Source organism: Ranitomeya variabilis, chromosome 5, assembly GCF_051348905.1.
Source record: "Ranitomeya variabilis isolate aRanVar5 chromosome 5, aRanVar5.hap1, whole genome shotgun sequence".
Lineage (NCBI taxonomy): Eukaryota > Metazoa > Chordata > Amphibia > Anura > Dendrobatidae > Ranitomeya > Ranitomeya variabilis.
In genome coordinates, this window is record NC_135236.1 from 490256569 (window position 1) to 490279109 (window position 22541).

The 22541-nt window shown below is 41.5% G+C and overlaps 1 protein-coding gene across 1 annotated transcript in view; it reads right to left on the bottom strand.

The window, feature by feature from the left end:
• Window positions 1–20085, bottom strand: part of LOC143775068 (uncharacterized) — a 187793-nt gene extending 167708 nt beyond the window's left edge. Inside the window, exon 1 of the mRNA XM_077262902.1 lies at window positions 19896–20085. Within this exon, the coding sequence (XP_077119017.1) occupies window positions 19896–20058 (163 nt within the window). The 5' untranslated portion in view covers window positions 20059–20085. The remainder of the gene's footprint in view (window positions 1–19895) is intronic.
• Window positions 20086–22541: the final 2456 nt, after the last annotated feature.

The window sequence follows — 22541 nt, forward strand, 5'->3', positions numbered from 1 at the left end:
GGCCATATTAGTAAGCTGAAAATTGAAAGCAAACCTCCTTTTTTGTTCCTGATCTGTCTTGTTTTTATTTTTATTTTTTAACAGATTTTTTTGTGTTTTGAGTTTAATTTTATTCAAAGCTTCATTAACAACTTTCTGACCTTGGATGGGATAGTACGTCCGAGGTCAGATCCCCTGCTTTGATGCAGGCTCTGGCGGTGAGCCAGCATCAAAGCCGGGACATGTCAGCTGTTTTGAACAGCTGACATGTGCCCGCAATAGCGACGGGTGGAATCGCGATCCACCCACCGCTATTAACTACCACCCGCCGCTATTAACTAGTTAAGTGCCAAACGCTGACAGTGGCATTTAACTACGCTTCCCGCCATCGGGCCAGAAATGAGCGCATCGCTGACCCCGTCACATGATTGGGGGTCAGCGATGCGTCGGCATGACAACCTGAGGTCTCCGTGAGACCTCTATGGTTGTTGATGCTGGCTTGCTGTGAGTGCCACCCTGTGGTCGGCGCTCATAGCAAGCCTGTGATTCAGCTACATAGGAGCGATCTGATGATCGCTCCTATGTAGCTGAGCCGATCCAGTTGTGCCAGCTTCTAGCCTCCCATGGAGGCTATTTAAGAATGGCAAAAGTAAAAAAAATGTTTAAAAAAAAATATGAAAAAAAAATAAAAAATATAAAAGTTTAAATCACCCCCTTTCGCCCCATTCAAAATAAAACAATACAAAAATAAAATATACACATATTTGGTATCGCCGCGTTCAGAATCATCCGATCTATCAATAAAAAAGGATTAACCTGATCGCTAAACGGCGTAGTGAGAAAAAAATTTGAAACGCCCGAATTACGTTTTTTTGGTCGCCGCGACATTGCATTAAAATGCAATAACAGGCAATCAAAAGATCGTATCTGCACCAATATAGTATCATTAAAAACGTCAGCTCGGCACGCAAAAAATAAGCCCTCACCCGACTCCAGATCACGAAAAATGGAGACACTACTGGTATCGGAAAATGGCGCAATTTTTTATCTTTTTTTTCTTAGCAAAGTTTGGAATTTTTTTTCAACACTTAGATAAAAAAGAGCCTAGACATGTTTGGTGTCTATGAACTCGTAATGGCCTGGAGATTCATAATAGCAGGTCAGTTTTAGCATTTAGTGAACCTAGCAAAAAAGCCAAACAAAAAACAACTGTGGAATTGCACTTTTTTTGCAATTTCACCACACTTGGAATTTTTTTCCTGTTTTCTAGTACACGCCATGGTAAAACCAATTATGTCATTCAAAAGTAAAACTCATCCCGCAAAAAGTAAGCCCTCACATGGCCCTATTGACGGAAAAATAAAAAAAGTTATGGCTCTGGGAAGAAGGGGAGCGAAGAACGAACACGGAAAAACGGAAAATCCCAAGGTCATGAAGGGGTTAAGTAACGGTAAAGAGTATCCGCTATTGAAAAAAATACTTTTTTAATTAATTAGCCTGCTTTGAAAAACTGTATCATTATTATTATTATTTTTTTTGCCTCAAAAATTGCCTAAAAGGAAGCCCTCTTTTGGTTTGTTGAGGGTGGGCGCTGTTATAATGTAAAAGCGAATTAGTTGACGTAGGTTTATATGTTTCTGTGGTTATTTGTCCCTCTTTTATGCTAATTTTTACATATAAAAATCCTAGAGCATCCACTACAAAGTTAGCAATAAATTTCATGTTTTCAACATGTACATCATTTAAGCAAATGACAAACGACGCAAATTGTGACTTAGTAGCTGCCCATATAATAAATAGATCATCCACATAACATAAATATGCACGAATATACATAATATATGGGTTTGCCACGGTTGCTATACATTTCTTCTAAAAAAAGCAAGAAAAAGATTGACGAAGACCCATGCAAAGGGGCTCCCTATCACGGTCCCCACCTATCGAAGGAACCATTTGTGCTGGAATTTGAAAGCATTATGAGACAGGACAAAGTTAGTGTAATCCACACTTTTATCAGAGTTTTGTAAAATACTTCTAATGGCCTCAATTCCTGCTTTTTTGAGGATCATGGTGTACAGACTTTCCACGTCAATTGAAGTGAGGTAGAAATCGTCCCGCTATTCAATGTCATAAATCGCCCTTAACAAAGTTCCAGTGTCTTTTAAATGTGAAGCTACATTATTTAACAATGGTCTCAGAAGTCAGTCCTAATATTTGGAAAGGGGTTCTGTAACAGAGCCAATCCCCGATGTCATTGGGCGGCCAGGTGGTGAAATTAAAGATTTCTCTATCTTGGGAATACGATACCAATAAGGTTTAGGAGGGAATTTCTGGAAAAGTTTTTCTGTTGCTTTCTTAGAGGTCATTCCCCTCAAAATGCTCACTATACCCTTTCATAAAATTTATGAGGGGTGTAGTTTCCAAAATGGTGTTACTTATGGGGATTTTCTGCTTTTTGGGCACCTTAGGGGCTCTGCAAATGCGACATGGTGCCCTTAATCTATATCAGCCAAATTTGTGTTCCAAAATTCAAATGGGGTTCCTTCCCTTCCGAGCCCTGCTGTCTGTTCAAACAGAGATTTCTGGCCACATGTGGGGTATCAGCATACTCATATGAAACTAGGTAACAAATTGTGGGGTCCATTTTTAGTGCTATTACTTGCAAAAGTGGAAAAATGTGAGCTAATGCAACATTTTAGAGTAAAAAAAAAATTCCATTCAACTTTGCATTAATTCCTGGGTAGCACCTGAAGGGTTAAAAAATGACAGCAATTTTGAAGTATTTCAGGGGTGGAGTTTTTAAAATGGCATCACTTTTGGGGAGTTTCCAATACATAGGCCCGCAAAGTTCATTTAAATCTGAATAGGTCCCTAAAGAGACAGGGCTTGTTAATTTCTTGAAAACATGAGATATTTCTACTAAACGTTTAACCTTTATAGCATCCTAACAAAATAAAATGGCATTTGAATAATGATGCTGATGTAAAGTAGAAATGTGGGAAATGTTATTGATTAATTATTTTGTACAGCATGACTAATTGTTTTAAGGATATAAAAATTGAAAGTTTTAAAATTGCTAATTTTTCAAACTTTCGCCAGAATTCCGATATGATACAGAATGTGTAATGTGTACATGAAAAAACATTCTCAGAATCACTTGGATATGTAGAAGCGTTCTAGACTTATTACCTCATAGCCTAACACTGGTCAAATTTTACAACTAGGGCAACCCCTTTTTAATCTAAATGTTTGGCCAGGCCAAATGTTTACACCACTCATCCACATTATGCTTGTGTGAGTTCTACTTTTCCTGTGGATCCAAACTAATTCTGGTGGCCTACTTACCAAACTAATTATGGTGGCTCACTTACCAAACAAATTCTGGTGGGTGACTTACCAAACTAATTCTGGTGGCCCACTTACCAAACTAATTCTGGTGGCCTACTTACAAAACTAATTTTGGTAGCCCACTTACCAAACTAGTTCTGGTGGGTGACTTACCAAACTAATTCTGGTGGCCTACTTACCAAACTTATTCTGGTGGCCCACTTACCACACTAATTCTGGTGGCCCACTTACCAAACAAATTCTGATGGCCCACTTAAACAGGCAAATGTCTTTAGACTCTTGCCTGAGTAACAGTAGCAATTACTGGGTGCTACCTCTAGCCTAAAATTGATTTCTTTAGTCTGTAGGGAATTACAGTATGTTTGGACTTTGGACTCACCTATTGCCTATCTTGATTAATTCAGTGCCTTCAGTTCATCTCTTCCAGGTGATTTCTAAATTAGACATTGCTTACTCTTTTCCTTCAGGACATGATGTCTCTCACTGACCACCTGGTTCTACTGACCCACAGTTTCGAAACCTTTACCCATCTATGCCTCATTGATGACATGTCACACTTAAAATCAGTGAATATTCTTGGTATCTCACCATTTAAGTTCATACTTCTATGTAGGTACCCCTGGTCAAGAATTAGCGTTCCTCTTAGACTTCACATCTCATTTTCCTTGGCCCTTTAATCAGGTGCATAACTAGGGACATGTAGTTGTTGTATTATTTTCATAAAATCAGTCTCTTCACCAGATGATAACAAATGATTTTCAGGGATTTATTAGTGGGTACCCCAGCTATTGACCTTTTCTACAGACTTCCCAAAGGGTTATTCTAATGAGGCAGTTACTAATGCTTTACACTTTGTTTCCAAATGACTAAATATCCATTGAGAAAATATTCATGACATAATTTAGAATTTTACTGTAATTATATAATCAAGTGTTCTTATTTATATACCACAAAGCAAGTCTGTCATTTCTATCAGTGTATTATTCCACCAAACAATCACGAAAGTTACCCAGCCATGACAGTACAATAGTTTCTGTAGGACGGGAGGTGAGTCCTTTCACTATGTGCTTCCCACACAGTCTGCTATAATAAAGCCAAGCAAAGCTCAAGGGATAAAGAATGTCTTGTTACTAAAAATGATTTCCACATTCAGATATGTTCAAGAAATTTCCTTGTAGCCAAAGAAGTTGAGCATAAATGATGAAGTTAAAGTAACATGAAATGCTAACAAAACTTAAAACTGAGCAAATCTCATATTTGTCTCCTATGCTGGGCTCCCACAGCAAAGTTAGGAATAATGCCACTTGTTGATGGTAAACCAATATGTGGTAATAAAATTATGGTTACTTTTATCTTAAACAGGAATTAATGGATGAAGTGTCGTTCCAAAAGTCACCATATTGAATTACTTTCATGAAAAATAGGAATATTATTGAACTAAGTTCCCTCCTTAGCTGTTCATTAGAGATGAGCGAGCACAAAAATGCTCTTGTGCTCGTTGCTCTAACTGAGCAATTCCTAATACTTGATTAACGAGTATAATGGGAGTCAATGGGAAAGCCAAGCTTTTTTCCGGCAGACACTACAAAGAGGTCTGGGGGACAGTGAAAATGTTCAAATGGATGGGAAAAGTGCTGAACGTAAGGAGAACAGCATGGGGAAGACCCCAGGAAGCATCTCTGACTCCTAGATCGCTACTGAGAACAATGGTGTCACACTTTTACTCCACTTTAAGGAGTGACAATAAAACATTCCAAGCCAACGAGAAATTGGATTTTACATGAAAAAATGTTAAGGAGCATTTTTCCTGTATGATGCCTTTTATATCAGGCAAAATTTTAAAAGGCTTTAAAAATATATATAATTTAAATAAGCCGAAATTGATTTTTTAGCTAAAAATAGGAAATTTCAGTGTAATTTATGAAGGAAGCCAGAAATGCCAAAATAAGGAACTCAGATACACCCTGTATTAGACATAAAAGAGAGCCTCATACACATTCTGTTCAAATTGCCATGTATTGGTATTCCTAAACGCTTAAAGGTTATGCACTTTTGAAGGTTATATTCCAGACAATGGAATAGTCTATGGGTGAGCAATATAATACCGATAAGAATTTTTAACACGTTTTTCAAGGATTTTACAGCAACAAAATGTACCCAAAAATATGTAATACCCTATGGATGAGCAATATAATACTGATACATTTTTAACAAACTTTTTAGGGTAATATACCAACGAAACGTACCCAAAAATATGTAATACCCTATGGATGAGCAATATAATACCAATAAATTTTGAACAAGTTTTTTGAGGGTTATATACCAACGAAATGTACTCTAGACCATAGAATAGTCTATGAGTGAGCAATATAATACAGATAAATTTATAAACACGTTTTTTGATGCTTATATAGCAACAAACTGTACCAAGAATATGTAATACCCTATGGATGAGCAACATAATACCAATACATTTTGAACAAGATTTTTAAGGGTTGTAAACCAACGAAATGTACTCCAGACTCCGGAATATTCTATTGGTGAATAATATGATACCCATACATTTATGAACATGTTTTTGCTTATATAGCAATGAATCATACCCAAGAAGATGTAATACCACATGGATTAGAAATATAATCACGATAAATTTTTAACAAGTTTTTTGAGGGTCTTATACCAGCGAAATGTACTCCAGACCACAAAATAGTCTATGAGTGAGCAATATAAGGCCGATTACTTTTTGAACAAGTTTCTTGAGGCTTATATAGCAACAAACTGTACACAAGAAGATGTATTACCCTGTGGATGAGCAATATAATTCAATTTCTTTTTGAAGAAGTTTTTTAAGGCTTATATAGCAACTAAATGTACCCAAGAATATGTATTACCCTATGGATGCGCAATATAATACCGATACATCTTTAACACTTTTTTTAAGGTTATATACCAACGAAAGGTACTCCAGACCACAGAATAGTCTGTGGGTGACCAAAATAATACAGATACATTTTTGAAAAAAGTTTTTGAGGTTTTTATAGCAACAACATGTACCCAAGAAGATATAGTACCCTTGTAAGGATTCCGGATGTTTCCATGGAGCCAGTTTTGCCCTTGTTCAAGATAGAGTCTGGTACTTCACCCTGTCTTGGAACTTCATGTCTGTCCTGCTATTTAAGTCCAGGTCTGGAGATCCTCCTTGCCTGAGTATTTTGTTGCTGTTTGCTTCTGAGCTTCCTCCTGGCTTGCCTCTGGAGTTCCTGCTGCTGCTCGTTACTCAGTGCTATGCCTCACCACTTCCAGTTGCCTTTAGTCTTCTAAGCTCCTTCTGGATCTTGGCTGGGGTTACCTGCTGTCCTGACTTCTGAGACTGTGTTCTGTTGCAGGCTGCTTTGCGGGACTTGAGTGGGACTTCTCAGCCCAAAAATTACATTTAAGGACCTACTCCCTGTTATGCTCCACCTATGTATTTGTGGACTTCCATGAAAGGTGTCATCTCCTCTATCTGCATAGTTCTGGACTTCCACGTATGAGGGCCTGTCGCTCTCTTGCTGCATACTGCTACTGGACTTCCACGTATAAGTGTGGGTCGCACTCTTGTTTGCATACTACTGCTGGACTTCCACGTATAAGTGCCAGTCGCACTCGTACTACATATTACTGCTGGACTTGTTTGTATGAGCGGCCGCGCCCCGCTACTAAGTTTGCTGACATTTCTGTTCTGAGCTTTCACTTTGTTACAATTGCAGGAAAGTCTCTGCTTGTTTATGTTCTACTTCTTGCTTTGTGAAATACACTTATTTCTCTCAGCTTTGGTCTCAGACTCGTTTTATTCCACACAATTAGATTACATAATACCCACATAATTGTTACAACCCTATGGATGAGCAATATAATACCTACACATTTTGAACACATTTTTTGATGCTTATACACCAACTAAATGCACTCCAGATGACGGAATAGTCTATGGGTGATCAATATGCCAACAATAAAATATGGAACAAGTTTTTTGTAGGTTATATACAAACGAAATGTACCCAAGAACACATAATACTGTATGGCTGTGTTAATTATCACAAAAATGTACCCCAGAACATGGAATACTGTATGGGTAAGAAATGTGAACAAACAAGAGAAATGTTCAAACTCTTTTTTGTACTGTTATATACCACCAAAATGTGACAGAAAGCACGTAATACTGTATAGATGAGTAATCTAATCCTGAAATGTTTTTCATCGCTTTTTGTAAGTTTTACATACCACCTTAATGCAACAGTAACCGTGTTAAACTGTATGGATGAGTCCTTGAATCCATAAAATAAAATTTGAATGAAAATGTTTTGAAAGTGTAGTAGATGTATACAGTCATAAAGGTTTTGCAGAAAGTGCAAAGCCAGACAGGAATTATGAGGATGGTCATCCATAGACCCCTTAAAGGCAACAACTGGCAGGCCTCTTTAACCCTAGAACGCATACCCATAGAAATCTACACATTCACCCACCTGGGGCCTTTTAGGCCTGTTTACAATTATCATGGAATAACTAAAATAAAAATACTTTTCAAAATTTATTTTACAATTGCAAGGTAAGGATGCATTCCAACTAGCGCTGGGGTCCGCCAGGAGGGGATCCATAATGGATCTGACCTCCTGGTGACCCCAGCTAAGGCTGGCGGAATCCTGGAGTTACCAGGAGGTCAGATCCATTATGGATCCCCTTCTGGCAAACCCCAGCGCTTCTGGGAACACAGCCTAAGATGTGTATATTTCAAAACATAATTATGTGCATAAAACAACAAAAAAGTAAGTAAACGGGCACGCCAAATATAGGCATTCTATATGCAATTTTTTTATGAAAACATTTTTTGGTTGTAGCAAACTTGGTGCAGGAATATTTATTTGTAACTTTACATATTCCCCGACAATTCTTGCATATTATTTTTTCAGCTGAATGTTCCTTGCATACATTTTGTCCGCAAGTAGAACAGAAACGCTCCGATTTTCTTTCCTTCTTTGCTGGACAAATATAGCAGCGCTTTCTTTTTTTTTCTCTTTGCTTTGGATGTTCCAGAAAGCGTATTCCACATCGGATCATTGCCTCCGTAATTTGCCTTGATAAGCAAATCTGTGTATCACATGTAAACCTAGTACAGGCCTAAAAGGCCCCAGGTGCGTGAATATGGGGTTGTCCCAAAAAAAGGTTGTTATACCGAAATGTCTGTAACATAAAAATATATGAATAACTGGAAATTACTAACAACTATATACCTGAGGATTACCTAGATTTTCAAAATTCTAACTAAAGTACTTTTACAGAAAATAGAAAACAAGTAACCTGGCAGGTCTGCGAGGCCCCAGGTATGCGTTCTAGGGTTAAAATATTGAATATTACAAACACTTTATGTGCTGCTGTCATCTGGTGGTGTGGAAAAGTGTGGGCTAATCCAGGTTTTGTTCATTTTTATGAGAGTGTGCCTGTCTGCATTCTCTGTTGACAGGCGATAACTCCCATCTGTTATGACCCCCACGGTGGCACTAAATACCCGCTCAAACAAGACACTAGCAGCAGGGCAGCACAATACCTCCAAGATATTGAGAGACAGCTCATCACAGGTGTCCAGCTTTGAGACAAAATAGTTGAAAATCGCAGAGGAATTAGTGAGTTCGCCGGTTTGGTTGGCTAGGTATTACTTAACCATCTTTAAAAACATTTCCCTCCTTGTAAAAAATTCCGGTCATCAGCCCCTGGGATGGTGTCATAAAATTGGCCCATGCGTTTGACAGTGTACCCTTGCCTCTGCTGTGTGTCTCCCTGGCCTCTCATCCTTGGTTTGGCAAGGAAGCTTGCCCCCTGCTGCTATTGTTGTCTGATGGGAATTTTTTCAACATATTTTCCCCAATGACCTTCTGGTATAGCACAATTTTAGAAGACCTCTCCACCTGCGGAAGAAGAGATGCAAAGTTCTATATGGCAACATTTCCATGGTAAGCAGCCTGGAAATGTGCCCGTGTAGAATTTGGGCCTGTGGGTGGGTGGGTGGTTGGGAACTTTATTTTTCATTCCTGTCGTAGGGACAGCTGAACTCTGTGCTAAGACAAGGATTTGGAATTGCCTGATGATGGTCAATCAGAATATGCAAAGATAGGTGCAGGGTAGGAGGCATCTGCGCCACTGTTTTGGACAGGGGATTGGGAAGCACCTAGCAAAGGGGAAGAGGAAGTAGTGTCACCTGACAGTATCAATCATGGACCCACTGACTCGAGTGCTTAGATGACATGTGCCTGGTCATGCTGGTGGTGCTTTGGTTCCTGGATGGTCATGTTCCTTCTGATCTTAGTATGGCACAGGTTGCAAATGACCATTTTGTTAGTCTCAGAACTATCTTTAAAAAAGTCCCAAACTGTGGAAAACCTAACTCGGAGAAATGGAGTGTTGGTGCTCTGCTGTACAGTTTCCCGCCTTGTCCCTCTGGTCACCCCACTGCCTCTTCCTGTCTGTTTTCCCCTCAGCACTGCAGGCCTTGCGCTGCATACTAACTTCCCCGATTTGGTTGGTGACTTCGTTATCCACCACCTCGTCTTCCACCACCGCACCATGGTCCTCCTGACTTTGTGACTTAACATCAAGACTTAGCAGCAACTGTGTCTCATCATCATCTTCCTCGCTGCTCTAAGGTTTGTGCATCACTAAACAGCATGTCCTCCAGTCCCTCTTGGAGCATGCAGGTTGAGAGGCCACAATCAAGAAATGATGTTGTAAAGAGCTCCTCAGCGCATCCTAGTGTGGGATCACTAGTATCCTGGGACTCAACATGGGGGAAGAAAGGAGGATCAGGGTGAGGATTAAGTGATCCATACTTTAGGCTGGTGAGACTGGACCATGTGGAAGACGGGGTGGTGCTGCCAATCCTGCTGGAAGCATTATCTGCTATCCAACCCACCACCTGTTCGCACTGCAGTGACTTCAGAAGTGGTGTACTTTGCCTTCCTGCAAAGTGGGACAGGAACCTATGTGTCATGTCTGGGCATGTTTCTTGTGCTCCAGCAACAGGCATAGTCCCACCTGCCCCATGTCCTCAGCATCTGCGTGCACCATCATCAGCACTTTCACTTCCCAGTCCCTTAAAGCATACCTTATGCATTTTGAAACGCACTGCTGAAACAAAGTTTATTTTTAGTAAAAGAAAAAAATTGGTCACTTGCAGCAATCAAAGCAGTTTTTGGGAGTTTACTCCATCGTAATTTAATAGAAAGAATGCAAAATTGTATGGATGACAATCAAATTCAGTCCAGAAAAATGTTTCAATGCTTTTTATTAGTTTTATAGATCACAGAAATATACCCAGACCACATAATACTGTATGGCTGATAAATGTAACCCGACAACATTTTTAAAAGCTTTTTTTCAGTTTTAGAGATCACAGAAATGTTTCCAGTCTACGACAATATGACCAGCTCAAAGAAAAATGAGTGCAATGGGGTCTCATAAAATGTAACATCTATTATTAGTATAAAGATAAAATGAAAAACATGGCGAAAAAAAGTAAGAGTATTTCTAAAAATTGGTTCAAGAATACACCTGAAGTATAAACAAATATATAAATTTAAGTATAAATATAAGTAAAGCAATTTGAAAGTATAGTAAAACCCCTCTGGACATATCATTAAGATGTAAGCACTATTTATGTAAATGGTATTATCACGTCCTCTATGGACAGTCATAGCACTAAGCCTTTAGACAAAGGGTTTTACTACACTTTCAAATTGCTTTGCTTATATTTTATATTTAATTTTATATATTTGTTTATACTTCAGGTGTGGATTGAACCAATTTTTAGGAATACTCTGTTCCTTTTTGTTGGCATATTTTTCATTTTATCTTTATACTAATAAAAGATGTTACATTTTACGAGACCCCTTTGCGCTGAATTTTCTTTGTGCTAGTTGTGTTGTTTATCTTAGAGTGTGTCTAAAGAGAGTTTTTTCTTAATTTCTGCTAATTTTTTTGTAGGTTTAAGAAGCACAATATGGCTGAGAAATGGAAACCTACTGTCATGATCCAGTCGGGTTTTGAGTCCTGTCTGCCCTTTTCCCGGACTAATCATGTCAAGGGTTAATTTTGCTCTGCCTCATTCTGGGTTCAGGTTTGCTATTTAGATCCACTGCATCCTGCAGATGGTGTCAGTTATATTATCTGCCTATGGCTTGTGTATCTGGCTCTGCTAGTACCCTGATTGGTCCTGCTGTGCTTTCTGACCTTGCCCGAGTCTATTCCTCCTTCCCTGCCTGTCCTGTCTTTGTGTTTCCTGATTTCTGTTAGATTTCCCGGTGTTTGACTTTGCTTTGACTTTGACTTGACTTGACTTGCCTCTGGTCCCTGGTACTTCTGCCTTTTTTCTGGTATTGACCCTGTGGCTCTCCACTGATTCTGTGCTTGTTTTTCCCTTTGTACTGTGTGACGTCTAGGTTTTGACTCGGCTTGTTTGACTATTCTGCTGCCACCTGGTAGTAGCTTCACTGCAGCACTGCAGGTCTGCTCTTGCAGACTTGTTACTATCTTTCCACTCTATTGCCATCTAGTGGAAGTTGCATTTACCTGCATAGATGCAGTGTGACACCTACAAAATTTTTAAAAAGTTTTTCTCAGTTTTAGAGATCACAGAAATTTTCACAGACTGTGTAACATTGTATGGCTGAGAAATGGAAGCCTAGCAAATTTTTAAAAGCTTTTTTTCAGTTTTAGAGATCACAGAAATTATACCAGACCACGTAACACAATTTTATAGATCACAGAATAATGTATGGCTGAGAAATGCTGATTGAAACACGTTACTGCATCTTCCCTGCATGAATGCTTGCCAGAAAATGTTTTAATCCAAGATGAATAAATTTTGAATTTTTATCAAAGGAAGCTGGAATATCATAAGTTTATCTTCATTTGTATCCATGTCGGGACAGGGCAGATTTCCATGCACCTGCAAAGGCTGTTGGTGATCTGGCTACATTTCTCCTATTTTACTGAGACATGTAGCTGCAGCGCCCCAGAGTCCTGGTCGTTGCAGTATTGTCGCTCTTCCACTAGGGGGACTGATGGTACGTCTGATGGTACTAAAGGAGTTCACCTGACCAGGTATCACAGTCACACACTACACTTCACACTCCGGCCACCAGGGGGAGCAAAAGGTTCTATCTATTAGGCCACTCCTCACACTCAGGTAAAACTGGGGGTTGGATAGGAAGTTAGTCAGAAAGCTACCTGGGTTCGACCCAGAGAAGACCTGTCAGGCAGACAGGGGGAGAAGGAGGAACATCTGAGCTGCAGACAGAGGTCCCTGTCAGGGGTGGGATCCTGACAGAGACATAGCAAGAGATAGAACGTTATGGAGCTGCGCCTGCACCTCATTGCGGCAGCATCTTAAGAAATGACAAGAAGCGAAGTATATTGTGGAGAAGTGAGAAACGAGATCACAGCACAAGGAGATAATACCAGGAGGAGTCCTGCCTTAAGATCGGCAACATCCTTCTGAGGCGCGTAGCCGGTGGCCGGAACACTGAGGGAGTAATAGGCTCTATGCATTACTTCAAACAACGGCAGGACAGTTAATTCCAAGTTGGCTGCCCAACCTTTAACCTAATGAAGACAACGGAGGCAAATTGTGGGAGAGGGGCGTCTCTAGGGTCCCTATAAAATAGCTCCAGGCCTACCCCGTCATACGGGTCGTCCTATCCATACCATCTGGGGGACAGAGAGAAAGAACATCAGAAATATACATGACAGTTGTGAGGACTATCCCGTGGTGCTCAGCAGGGAGGCACTACAACACACAGGCGCTAGTACATAGTTACATAGTTACATAGTTACATAGTTATTAAGGTTGAAGGAAGACTTTAAGTCCATCTAGTTCAACCCATAGCCTAACATGCCCTAACATGTTGATCCAGGGGAAGGCAAAAAAAACCCATGTGGTAAGAGTAAGCTCCACCATGGGGAAAAAAATTCCTTCCCGACCCCACATACAGCAATCAGACTAGTTCCCTGGATCAACGCCTTATCAAGGAATCTAATATATATACCCTGTAACATTATACTTTTCCAGAAAGGTATCCAGTCGCCTCTTAAATTTAAGTAATGAATCACTCATTACAACATCATACGGCAGAGAGTTCCATAGTCTCACTGCTCTTACAGTAAAGAATCTGCGTCTGTTATTATGCTTAAACCGTTTTTCCTCCAGACGTAGAGGATGCCCCCTTGTCCTTGTCACCGGTCTATGATTAAAAAGATCATCAGAAAGGTCTTTGTACTGTCCCCTCATATATTTATACATTAACATAAGATCACCCCTTAGCCTTCGTTTTTCCAAACTAAATAGCCCCAAGTGTAATAACCTATCTTGGTATTGCAGACCCCCCAGTCCTCTAATAACCTTGGTCGCTCTTCTCTGCACTCGCTCCAGTTCAGCTATGTCTTTCTTATACACCGGAGACCAGAACTGTGCACAGTATTCTAAGTGTGGTCGCACTAGTGACTTGTATAGAGGTAAAATTATGTTCTCCTCATGAGCATCTATGCCTCTTTTAATGCATCCCATTATTCTATTTGCCTTTGTAGCAGCTGCCTGACACTGGCCACTGAATATGAGTTTGTCATCCACCCATACACCCAGGTCTTTTTCATTGACGGTTTTGCCCAGAGTTTTAGAATTAAGCACATAGTTATCCATCTTATTACTTCTACCCAAGTGCATGACCTTACATTTATCCCCATTAAAGCTCATTTGCCATTTATCAGCCCAAGCTTCTAGTTTACATAAATCATCCTGTAATATAAAATTGTCCTCCTCTGTATTGATTACCCTGCAGAGTTTAGTGTCATCTGCAAATATTGAAATTCTACTCTGAATGCCCCCTACAAGGTCATTAATAAATATGTTAAAAAGAAGAGGGCCCAATACTGACCCCTGTGTTACCCCACTACTAACCCTGACCCAGTCCAAGTGTGCTCCATTAATAACCACCATTTGTTTCCTATCCCTGAGCCAGCTCTCAACCCACTTGCACATATTTTCCCCTATCCCCATTATTCTCATTTTATGTATCAACCTTTTGTGTGGCACCGTATCAAAAGCTTTTGAAAAGTCCATATACACTACATCTACTGGGTTCCCTTGGTCCAGTCCGGAACTTACCTCTTCATAGAAGCTGATCAAATTAGTCTGACATAAACGGTCCCTAGTAAACCCGTGCTGATACTGGGTCATGAGGTTATTCCTCTTCAGATACTCCAGTATAGCATCCCTTAGAATGCCCTCCAGGATTTTACCCACAGTAGAGGTTAAGCTTACTGGCCTATAATTTCTGAGTTCAGTTTTTGTCCCCTTTTTGAATATTGGCACCACATTTGCTATACGCCAGTCCTGTGGTACAGACCCTGTTATTATGGACTCTTTAAAGATTAAAAATAATGGTCTATCAATGACTGTACTTAATTCCTGCAGTACTCGGGAGTGTATCCCATCCGGGCCCGGAGATTTGTCAATTTTAGTGATTTTTAGACGCCGCCGTACTTCCTGCTGGGTTAAGCAGGTAACATTTAATTGGGAATTTTTATCACTAGTCATATTGGCTGCCATGGGAATTTCTTTTGTAAATACTGATGAAAAAAAGTCATTTAGCATATTGGTTTTTCCTCATCATCATCCACCATTTCACCCAGACTATTTTTAAGGGGGCCAACACTATCATTTTTTAGTTTCTTACTATTTATGTAGTTAAAGAATATTTTGGGGTTATTTTTGCTCTCTCTGGCAATGAGTCTCTCTGTCTCAATCTTTGCTGCCTTGATTTGCTTTTTAGAGAATTTATTTAATTTTTTGTATTTATTTAATGCCTCATCACTACCTACTTCCTTTAATTCTCTAAATACTTTCTTTTTGTAACTTATTGCTCCCCTTACAGCTCTATTTAGCCATATTGGTTTCCTCCTATTTCTAGTATGTTTATTCCCATACGGTATATACTGTGCACAGGTCCTATCCAGGATGCTAATAAACGTCTCCCATTTTCTTTGTGTATTTTTATGTCTCAGGATGTCATCCCAGTTAATTGCACCAAGATCCTCTCTCATCCGTTGGAAATTTGCCCTCCTGAAGTTTAGTGTCCTTGTCACCCCTCTACTACACATCTTATTAAAGGAGACATGAAAACTTATTATTTTGTGATCACTATTCCCCAAGTGACCCCCAACCCTTATATTTGATATGCGGTCTGGCCTGTTGGTTAATATTAGGTCTAGCAGTGCCCCCCTTCTTGTTGGGTCCTGAACCAGTTGTGAAAGGTAATTGTCTCTCATAGTTGTCAAAAACCAATTACCTTTACTGGAACTGCAGGTTTCTGTTCCCCAATCTATTTCAGGGTAGTTGAAGTCCCCCATAATAATGACTTCTCCTTGAGTCGCAGCTTCATCTATTTGCTTTACGAGGATATTCTCCATTGCTTCCATTATTTTTGGAGATTTATAACAAACCCCTATCAGTAATTTTTTTTTTTCCCCCTCCCCTTATCTCCACCCACAGGGACTCTACATTTTCATTAGATTCACCTATATTATCACGCAGGATGGGTTTTAAGGTCGATTTTACATACAGACACACCCCACCCCCTCGCTTATCTGTACGGTCATTTCTGAAAAGGCTGTAGCCCTGCAAGTTAACAGCCCAGTCATGGCTCTCATCCAGCCATGTTTCAGATATCCCCACCATGTCATAATTATGTTCCAACAACATTAGTTCTAATTTGTCCATTTTGTTGGCGAGGCTTCTGGCATTAGTATACATGCACTTGATGTTCCTCTCTGTACCTCTATTCTTTCTTAAATTACTAACTGTTCTAACCCCACCCCCATGCCACCGCCACCTCCAACTTCCTTATTTGTGCCCAGGTCTCTATCTGCACTATCTTCCCCTCCTATAAAATGAATACCCTCCCCCCCAATCCCTAGTTTAAACACTCCTCCAACCTTCTAGCCATTTTCTCCCCCAGCACAGCTGCACCTTCTCCATTGAGGTGCAGCCCGTCCCTAGCGTAGAGCCTGTAGCCAACTGAGAAGTCGGCCCAGTTCTGCAGGAACCCAAACCCCTCCTTCCTACACCAATTCTTGAGCCACTTATTAACCTCCCTAATCTCCCATTGCCTCTCTGGCGTGGCACGTGGTACAGGCAGTATTTCGGAAAATACCACGTTGGAGGTCCTTGCTTTCAGCTTGCAGCCTAATTCCCTGAAATCATCCTTAAGGACCTTCCACCTACCTCTAACTTTGTCATTTGTGCCAATGTGCACAATTACCGCTGGATCCTCACCAGCCCCTCCCAGTAATCTGTCCACCCGATCAGCGATGTGTCGGACTCGAGCGCCAGGTAGACAGCACACCGTTCGACGATCCCTGTCTTTGTGACAGATTGCCCTATCTGTTCCCCTAATAATTGAGTCCCCCACTACCAGCACCTGTCTGGCCTGCCCTGCTCTCCTATTTCCCTCCTTACTGGAGCAGTCACTCCTACGGCTAGGAAGGCTACTGATTTCCACCTGCAAAGGGAACTCTGGATCTGCCTTCGGACCAGCCGGACTCAGCCAGCCCTGTGAACGGTACTCTGGACTGTGGACGCTGAAGTTTTCAGTAAAAGGTAAAGAGACTGCAACCTTTGTGTACTCGTTATTCATCGCACCTTACAACATCCACCATTATCACCTACTCATCAAGGGAAGCCCTGGGGACATACTTCACCTGTGGGAAGGTATACCATCTAGCTGCCATTCCATCACCCGAGCGGACCCCCTAGCAGCGTCAGTCACCCTGACAGAATACCACAGGTGGCGTCACGAACACTTGACAAACTATCACCTTTAATTGGGCGCCCCTTAGCAGGGCCACGGACCGGGTCGGGCCACCGTGACATCCCCAGAACCGAGACAGAGGGACCCGGTACCGAGTACCCCACTGCCCTACGCCTGGGGGCGATCCATAGCCCAACTTGGCTCAGCTTCAGCACAAGTATCAAGACTACAGCCCTCTGATTTGTAATACTGTGCACATAGATCTAGACAAGCACTCTCTAGCTCCAATACGAAGTGTCACAGAGCTGTGCAATGGCGTCAGTGTGCCGAGCCAGGCGGCGCCTGTCCTTTTATAATCCCTGATAATGTTAGAATGAGAGTCAATCACAGTAATGCCACAACCAAGATGGCTACGTCATTACAGTGACTCACAGGCAATCCGTATCCTTATTGGCTGCGTAACAGGCACCAAAGATGCGGGGAAGAGATTTGAGTTAGTTAATGAGCACATCCGAGCACCGTGATACTCGAGTGATAACTGAGTATCACCGAGCACGTTCACTCATCAATACTGTTCATGCCTTTGTAGTTGCGTCAATGCTTCATATCATGTATGAGTGTATACTGTGGCAGCTAATCAGGAACTGTTAGAATATGTGGCTCCAGACCATTTAATCTTTTGCCTGTGACGCATGGCTGCTAAGTAAAGACTTTGTGGATGATTCATCAAAGTTTTTTCACCAGATTTCTGCCCAGGTCGCCTCATATTGCTGCTGTGACCCTGTTGTAGACCACCATTGCTTCTATGCTTTGACTTTTGCTAGATAGACAGTATATACCCCCAGCTCATTTTTAATTCAGAGTTACCATAAAGTTTGATCATTTGTCTCTCTAGCTGTTATTGTTAATATTTACAGTGTAACGCTCGTGCCGAGACTGGTTGGCGCGGGCACCTGGGGGTGTGGCCCCGCTGGACCACAGACCGAACTTCCCTGGAAGGGGCGTAACTAAGTAGCTTCCTAGGTGTTCACTGGAGCCTCTGATGGTGAGGACAGACTTGTGCAATAGGAAGCTACCAGGTACCACTCCAGGGTGGAGTCGGACTGTGGATGCTGATCCCACCGGGGACAAGACACAGGCAGGCAGGCACGGTTGTGGCACTGGCTGACAGACGGGTTTGGCAGAGGTCCAGATGGGTGGACTGGCTTGACGGAGATACAGGCAGGCAGATGGGCACGGCTGGCACTCAGGGCAGACAGGCGGGCATGGTTGGCACTGGCAGACAGGACTGATACTCTGGTAGGAACTGGTATTCAGATGGTTGTATGGAAACAGGTAAGAACCTGTTCAGACTGGAGGACATAAAGAAACAGGTAGAGACCCGTACGGCAAGTTGCAGAATAAAGATAGAGCAAGAGTGGAAGCAAAGCAGAATCACAGGAGGTGGAGTAAGAGCAGGAGGTGGAGCTAAGAGTAGAGAAGGAGAAGGCAGAGCTATTAGCAGAGAAGGAGAAGGCAGAGCAAAGAGTGGAGAAGGAGAAGGCAGAGCTATGAGCAGAGAAGGAGAAGGCAGAGCAAAGAGTAGAGAAGGAGAAGGCAGAGCAGAGAGTAGAGAAGGAGAAGGCAGAGCCAAGGACAGAGCCGCAGGAGGAGGAGCCAAGAGCGGAGATGCTGGAGGCGGAGCCAAGAGCGGAGATGCTGGAGGCGGTGCCAAGAGCGGAGACGCTGGAGGCGGAGCCAAAAGCGGAGACGCTGGAGGCGGAGCCAAGAGCAGAGACGCAGGAGGCGGAGCCAAGAGTGGAGACGCTGGAGGCGGAGCCAAGAGTGGAGACGCTGGAGGCGGAGCCAAGAGCGGAGATGCTGGAGGCGGAACCAAGAGCCAGAACCGCAGGAGGTAACACCAAGAGCAAAAGAGTGCAGAACCACAGGTTGTGGCGAGGAAAGCTGAGAAGCACAGAACCACAGGTTGTGGCAGAACAGAGCAGAGAGATGCAGAACCACTGATAGTGGCAAGCAGAGCAGAGAGATAAGGCGGAGGTACACACAGCAGAGTGGGAAATGACAAATGACAAAGAAGGAACAGGAACGGACATAGACCAGAGTTCAGACAGGAACGGACACAGATACACAAACAGAACACAGATGAAGGCCTGCAGTATTCCAGCCCTCTGAGACAGGAAACAGACACAACCTGGCAGCTCAGTAGCAAATGCTAACTGAGGGGAATAGTTTGCTCAGGCATCCTCCACTGGAATGGGACTGTAAAATCCCCATACTAGAGGAAATGAAATTAAGCGGTAGTAGTAACACATGTGCACTACTGCTCCATTCAATGTGTGAGATGGCCTAGTACAGCTCGACCAAAGTGGGAAGCAACAGGAGGGGCTTAAAACTCTGGAAAAAAAATAGATTTTCACACACACATTTCACCTTTTGCATTGCATAGGGTAAAATCTGCAGTCACATCCGCAGTATAAATTGAAATGCGTCTGATCTCAAAAAGTGCAGCGACAGTCAAGTTATGCTCCAGATTTTTCAATAGCTGGTGAAGGAAATTTTGTGAAATCTCATTCACAATGCTGGTACAGAAATATTCAAAGGATTTTGTCTATACAAATCCACAGTCAATGATCCTAAAAATGTGTCAACCATGAAGCCCATGGCTAAATATAAAGCATTCCCTACAACTGCAGTATTCAATATTTTGTTTTGCTGCATATGAGCACCACTAACCTGATGCCCCAAGTCTTGGATGGGCTGTGTATGATCTTGTTGAGATAGATCTCATCTTCTCCTCTCCGGGTAAAATTCTCTGTCTTCTGCTGTCCAAAGACTGTGTGCATTTTATTTGGCTCTGGACAGAGAGTTGGTTCAGTCCTTCTACTACAAAGGACATTTCATCCACGTTCCATCTGGAAAAATTGATTCTGGGCAATTGCAAACTTGTCTCAGCCATTTTTTGTTAAGGCAATGGTAGTGTCACATGGTAGACTGGGAGACGAGTGAGAACGACAGTATGTAGAATACTAAGCCATAATTAGGTAGGACCGTCAGTCCGCATTCATTTGTACGTGAGTTGTTGTGGCAACCTGGTAGCATTGTTTAGCAGTATGCAAACACCTAAATTGTTGCTAGACTGCAATTATATACTCAGTTTCATTTTCTACATTTACCCAAGGAGTTATGCGTCACACATCATTTTTTATGTTAAACTTTATAATGGAAAAACCTCCCACTTATTGTAGGGTATGAAGTGCGTTCATCCTCATCTCCTATATCTTGTAGAGACGGAGCAATGAGATGCTGCTCTTGTAGCGTATACTGTACACCTTTATTTCAAGCATGTACAAAATATTTGACAGAGTATCATGTTTGTGTATTAGAAATTTGTGAGATTTCAAATTAACCACACATGTATAATGTATAATATCTGCAACACAGGGATAGTTAGATAAATATGTTGAGGCGGTAGGCCAGTCTGAAGAAAAGCGTTTTTAGGGCACTCTTAAAACTATGGGTATTGGGGATTAATTGAATTGTACTGCGTAGTGCATTCATACTTACCTTCTAAATGGAAATAATCTTCCGTGGATGTTGACAGCGCACTCCTGTATTCCAGATAATTAGAGATGAGCAAAACTGAGCTGTAAAGTTCGGGGTTTGTACCTGACAGCTAATATCCAGTGCTGAAACTCCGAACACAGACTTCTCGTGGAGGTCCATTTTACAGTTCAGGACTTGGACCAAGGTTGGTTGAACTAGACAAAATCAAAATTCCATGGGTTGGCTTATCCCTACTGATATTACATCCCGACTTATCCAATGCCTAATTATATACCCAATCAAGATTGATCACAGTTTCTTGAGTTCATTCTCCATTTAAAGTCTTTCTCCTTTTCACCTTATCTAATCACTTACCCCTTCTTCAGCATTGTCACTTTATAATATACAGTATATCCAGCTCTGGCAAAAATTAAGAGTACAATGCAAATTTTTCATTTTGTCTGATTTTTCTCTTTATAGGTATATTTTTGAGTAAAATGTAAATTGTTCTTTTATTCTATAAACTACTGACAACATGTCTCTGAAGTTCCAAGCAATACATTTTGTATTTATTTTCTGAAAATGAGAAATGGTCAAAATAACAAAAAAATGCATTGCGTGCAGACCTCAAATAATGCAAAAAACAAACAAACAAGTTCATAATCATTTAGAAACAATAATACCAATGTTTTAAGTCAGGAAGAGTTCAGAAATCAATATTTTGTGGAATAACCATGATTTTTACAGCTTTCATGCGTCTTGGCATGCTTTCCACCAGTCTTTCACACTGATTTTGGGTGACCTTATGCCACTCCTGGTGCAAAAATTTAAGCAGTTCTTCTTTGCTTGATGGCTTGGGACTATCCATTTTCCTCTTGATTACATTCCGCAGGCTTTCAATGGGGTTCAGGTCCAGAGATTGGGCTGGCCATGGCATGGATTTGATGTGGTGGTCTTTCATCTACACCTTGATTGACCTAGCTGTGTGGCATGGTGCATTGTCCTGCTGGAAAAAAACAGTCCTCAGAGTTGGGGAACATTGCCTGAGCAGAAGGAATCAACTGTTTTTCCAGGATAACCTTGTATGCGGCTTGATTCATACGTCCTTTGCAAAGAACATCCTGCCCAATTCCAGCCTTGCTGAAGCATCCCCAGATCATCACCAATCCTCCACCAAATTTTACAGTGGGTGCAAGACACTGGTTTGTACACCTCTCCAGGTCTCCGTCTAACCATTAGATGACCAGATGCTTCATCAAGGCTGGAATTGGGCAGGACGAAGGACGTTTGAATCAAGCTGCATACAAGATTATCCTGGAAAAAGAGTTAAGAGCTTAATAAAGGCTAAGTTTTATATATCCTAACCCGCTGATACCCTAGCCTAGCCTATAGATCAGGCAAAGAAAATACAAATGTCCATAGCAGGGCTTTGCTTTGCCAGGCCTGTGAGCACACAAGCTGGGGTATTGTCCCAGCTCGGTCTGGAGCCAAACACACAGGATAACTTCTCCCTCCCAACACACTGACCATGTGCCAAATGACAGCCTTGATTATATAGGCTGTTAACCACACCCAGAGGTGAGGTATGTGGGTAGCCAGACCCGCCCATCTCTTACAGTTAACCACAACCCGGTGCCAGGTGCACCAAATAAACCTCCTAGTGCTTATGTGCACTAGAGAAAATACTCCAGGTTACATCACAGAGAGCAGCCATCTCTGTGACACATACTTCCCATCGACCATGCGGCCATTAGACTCCTTACAATATATATATATTTATTTATATATATATATATATATTATATATATATATATATATATATATATATATATATA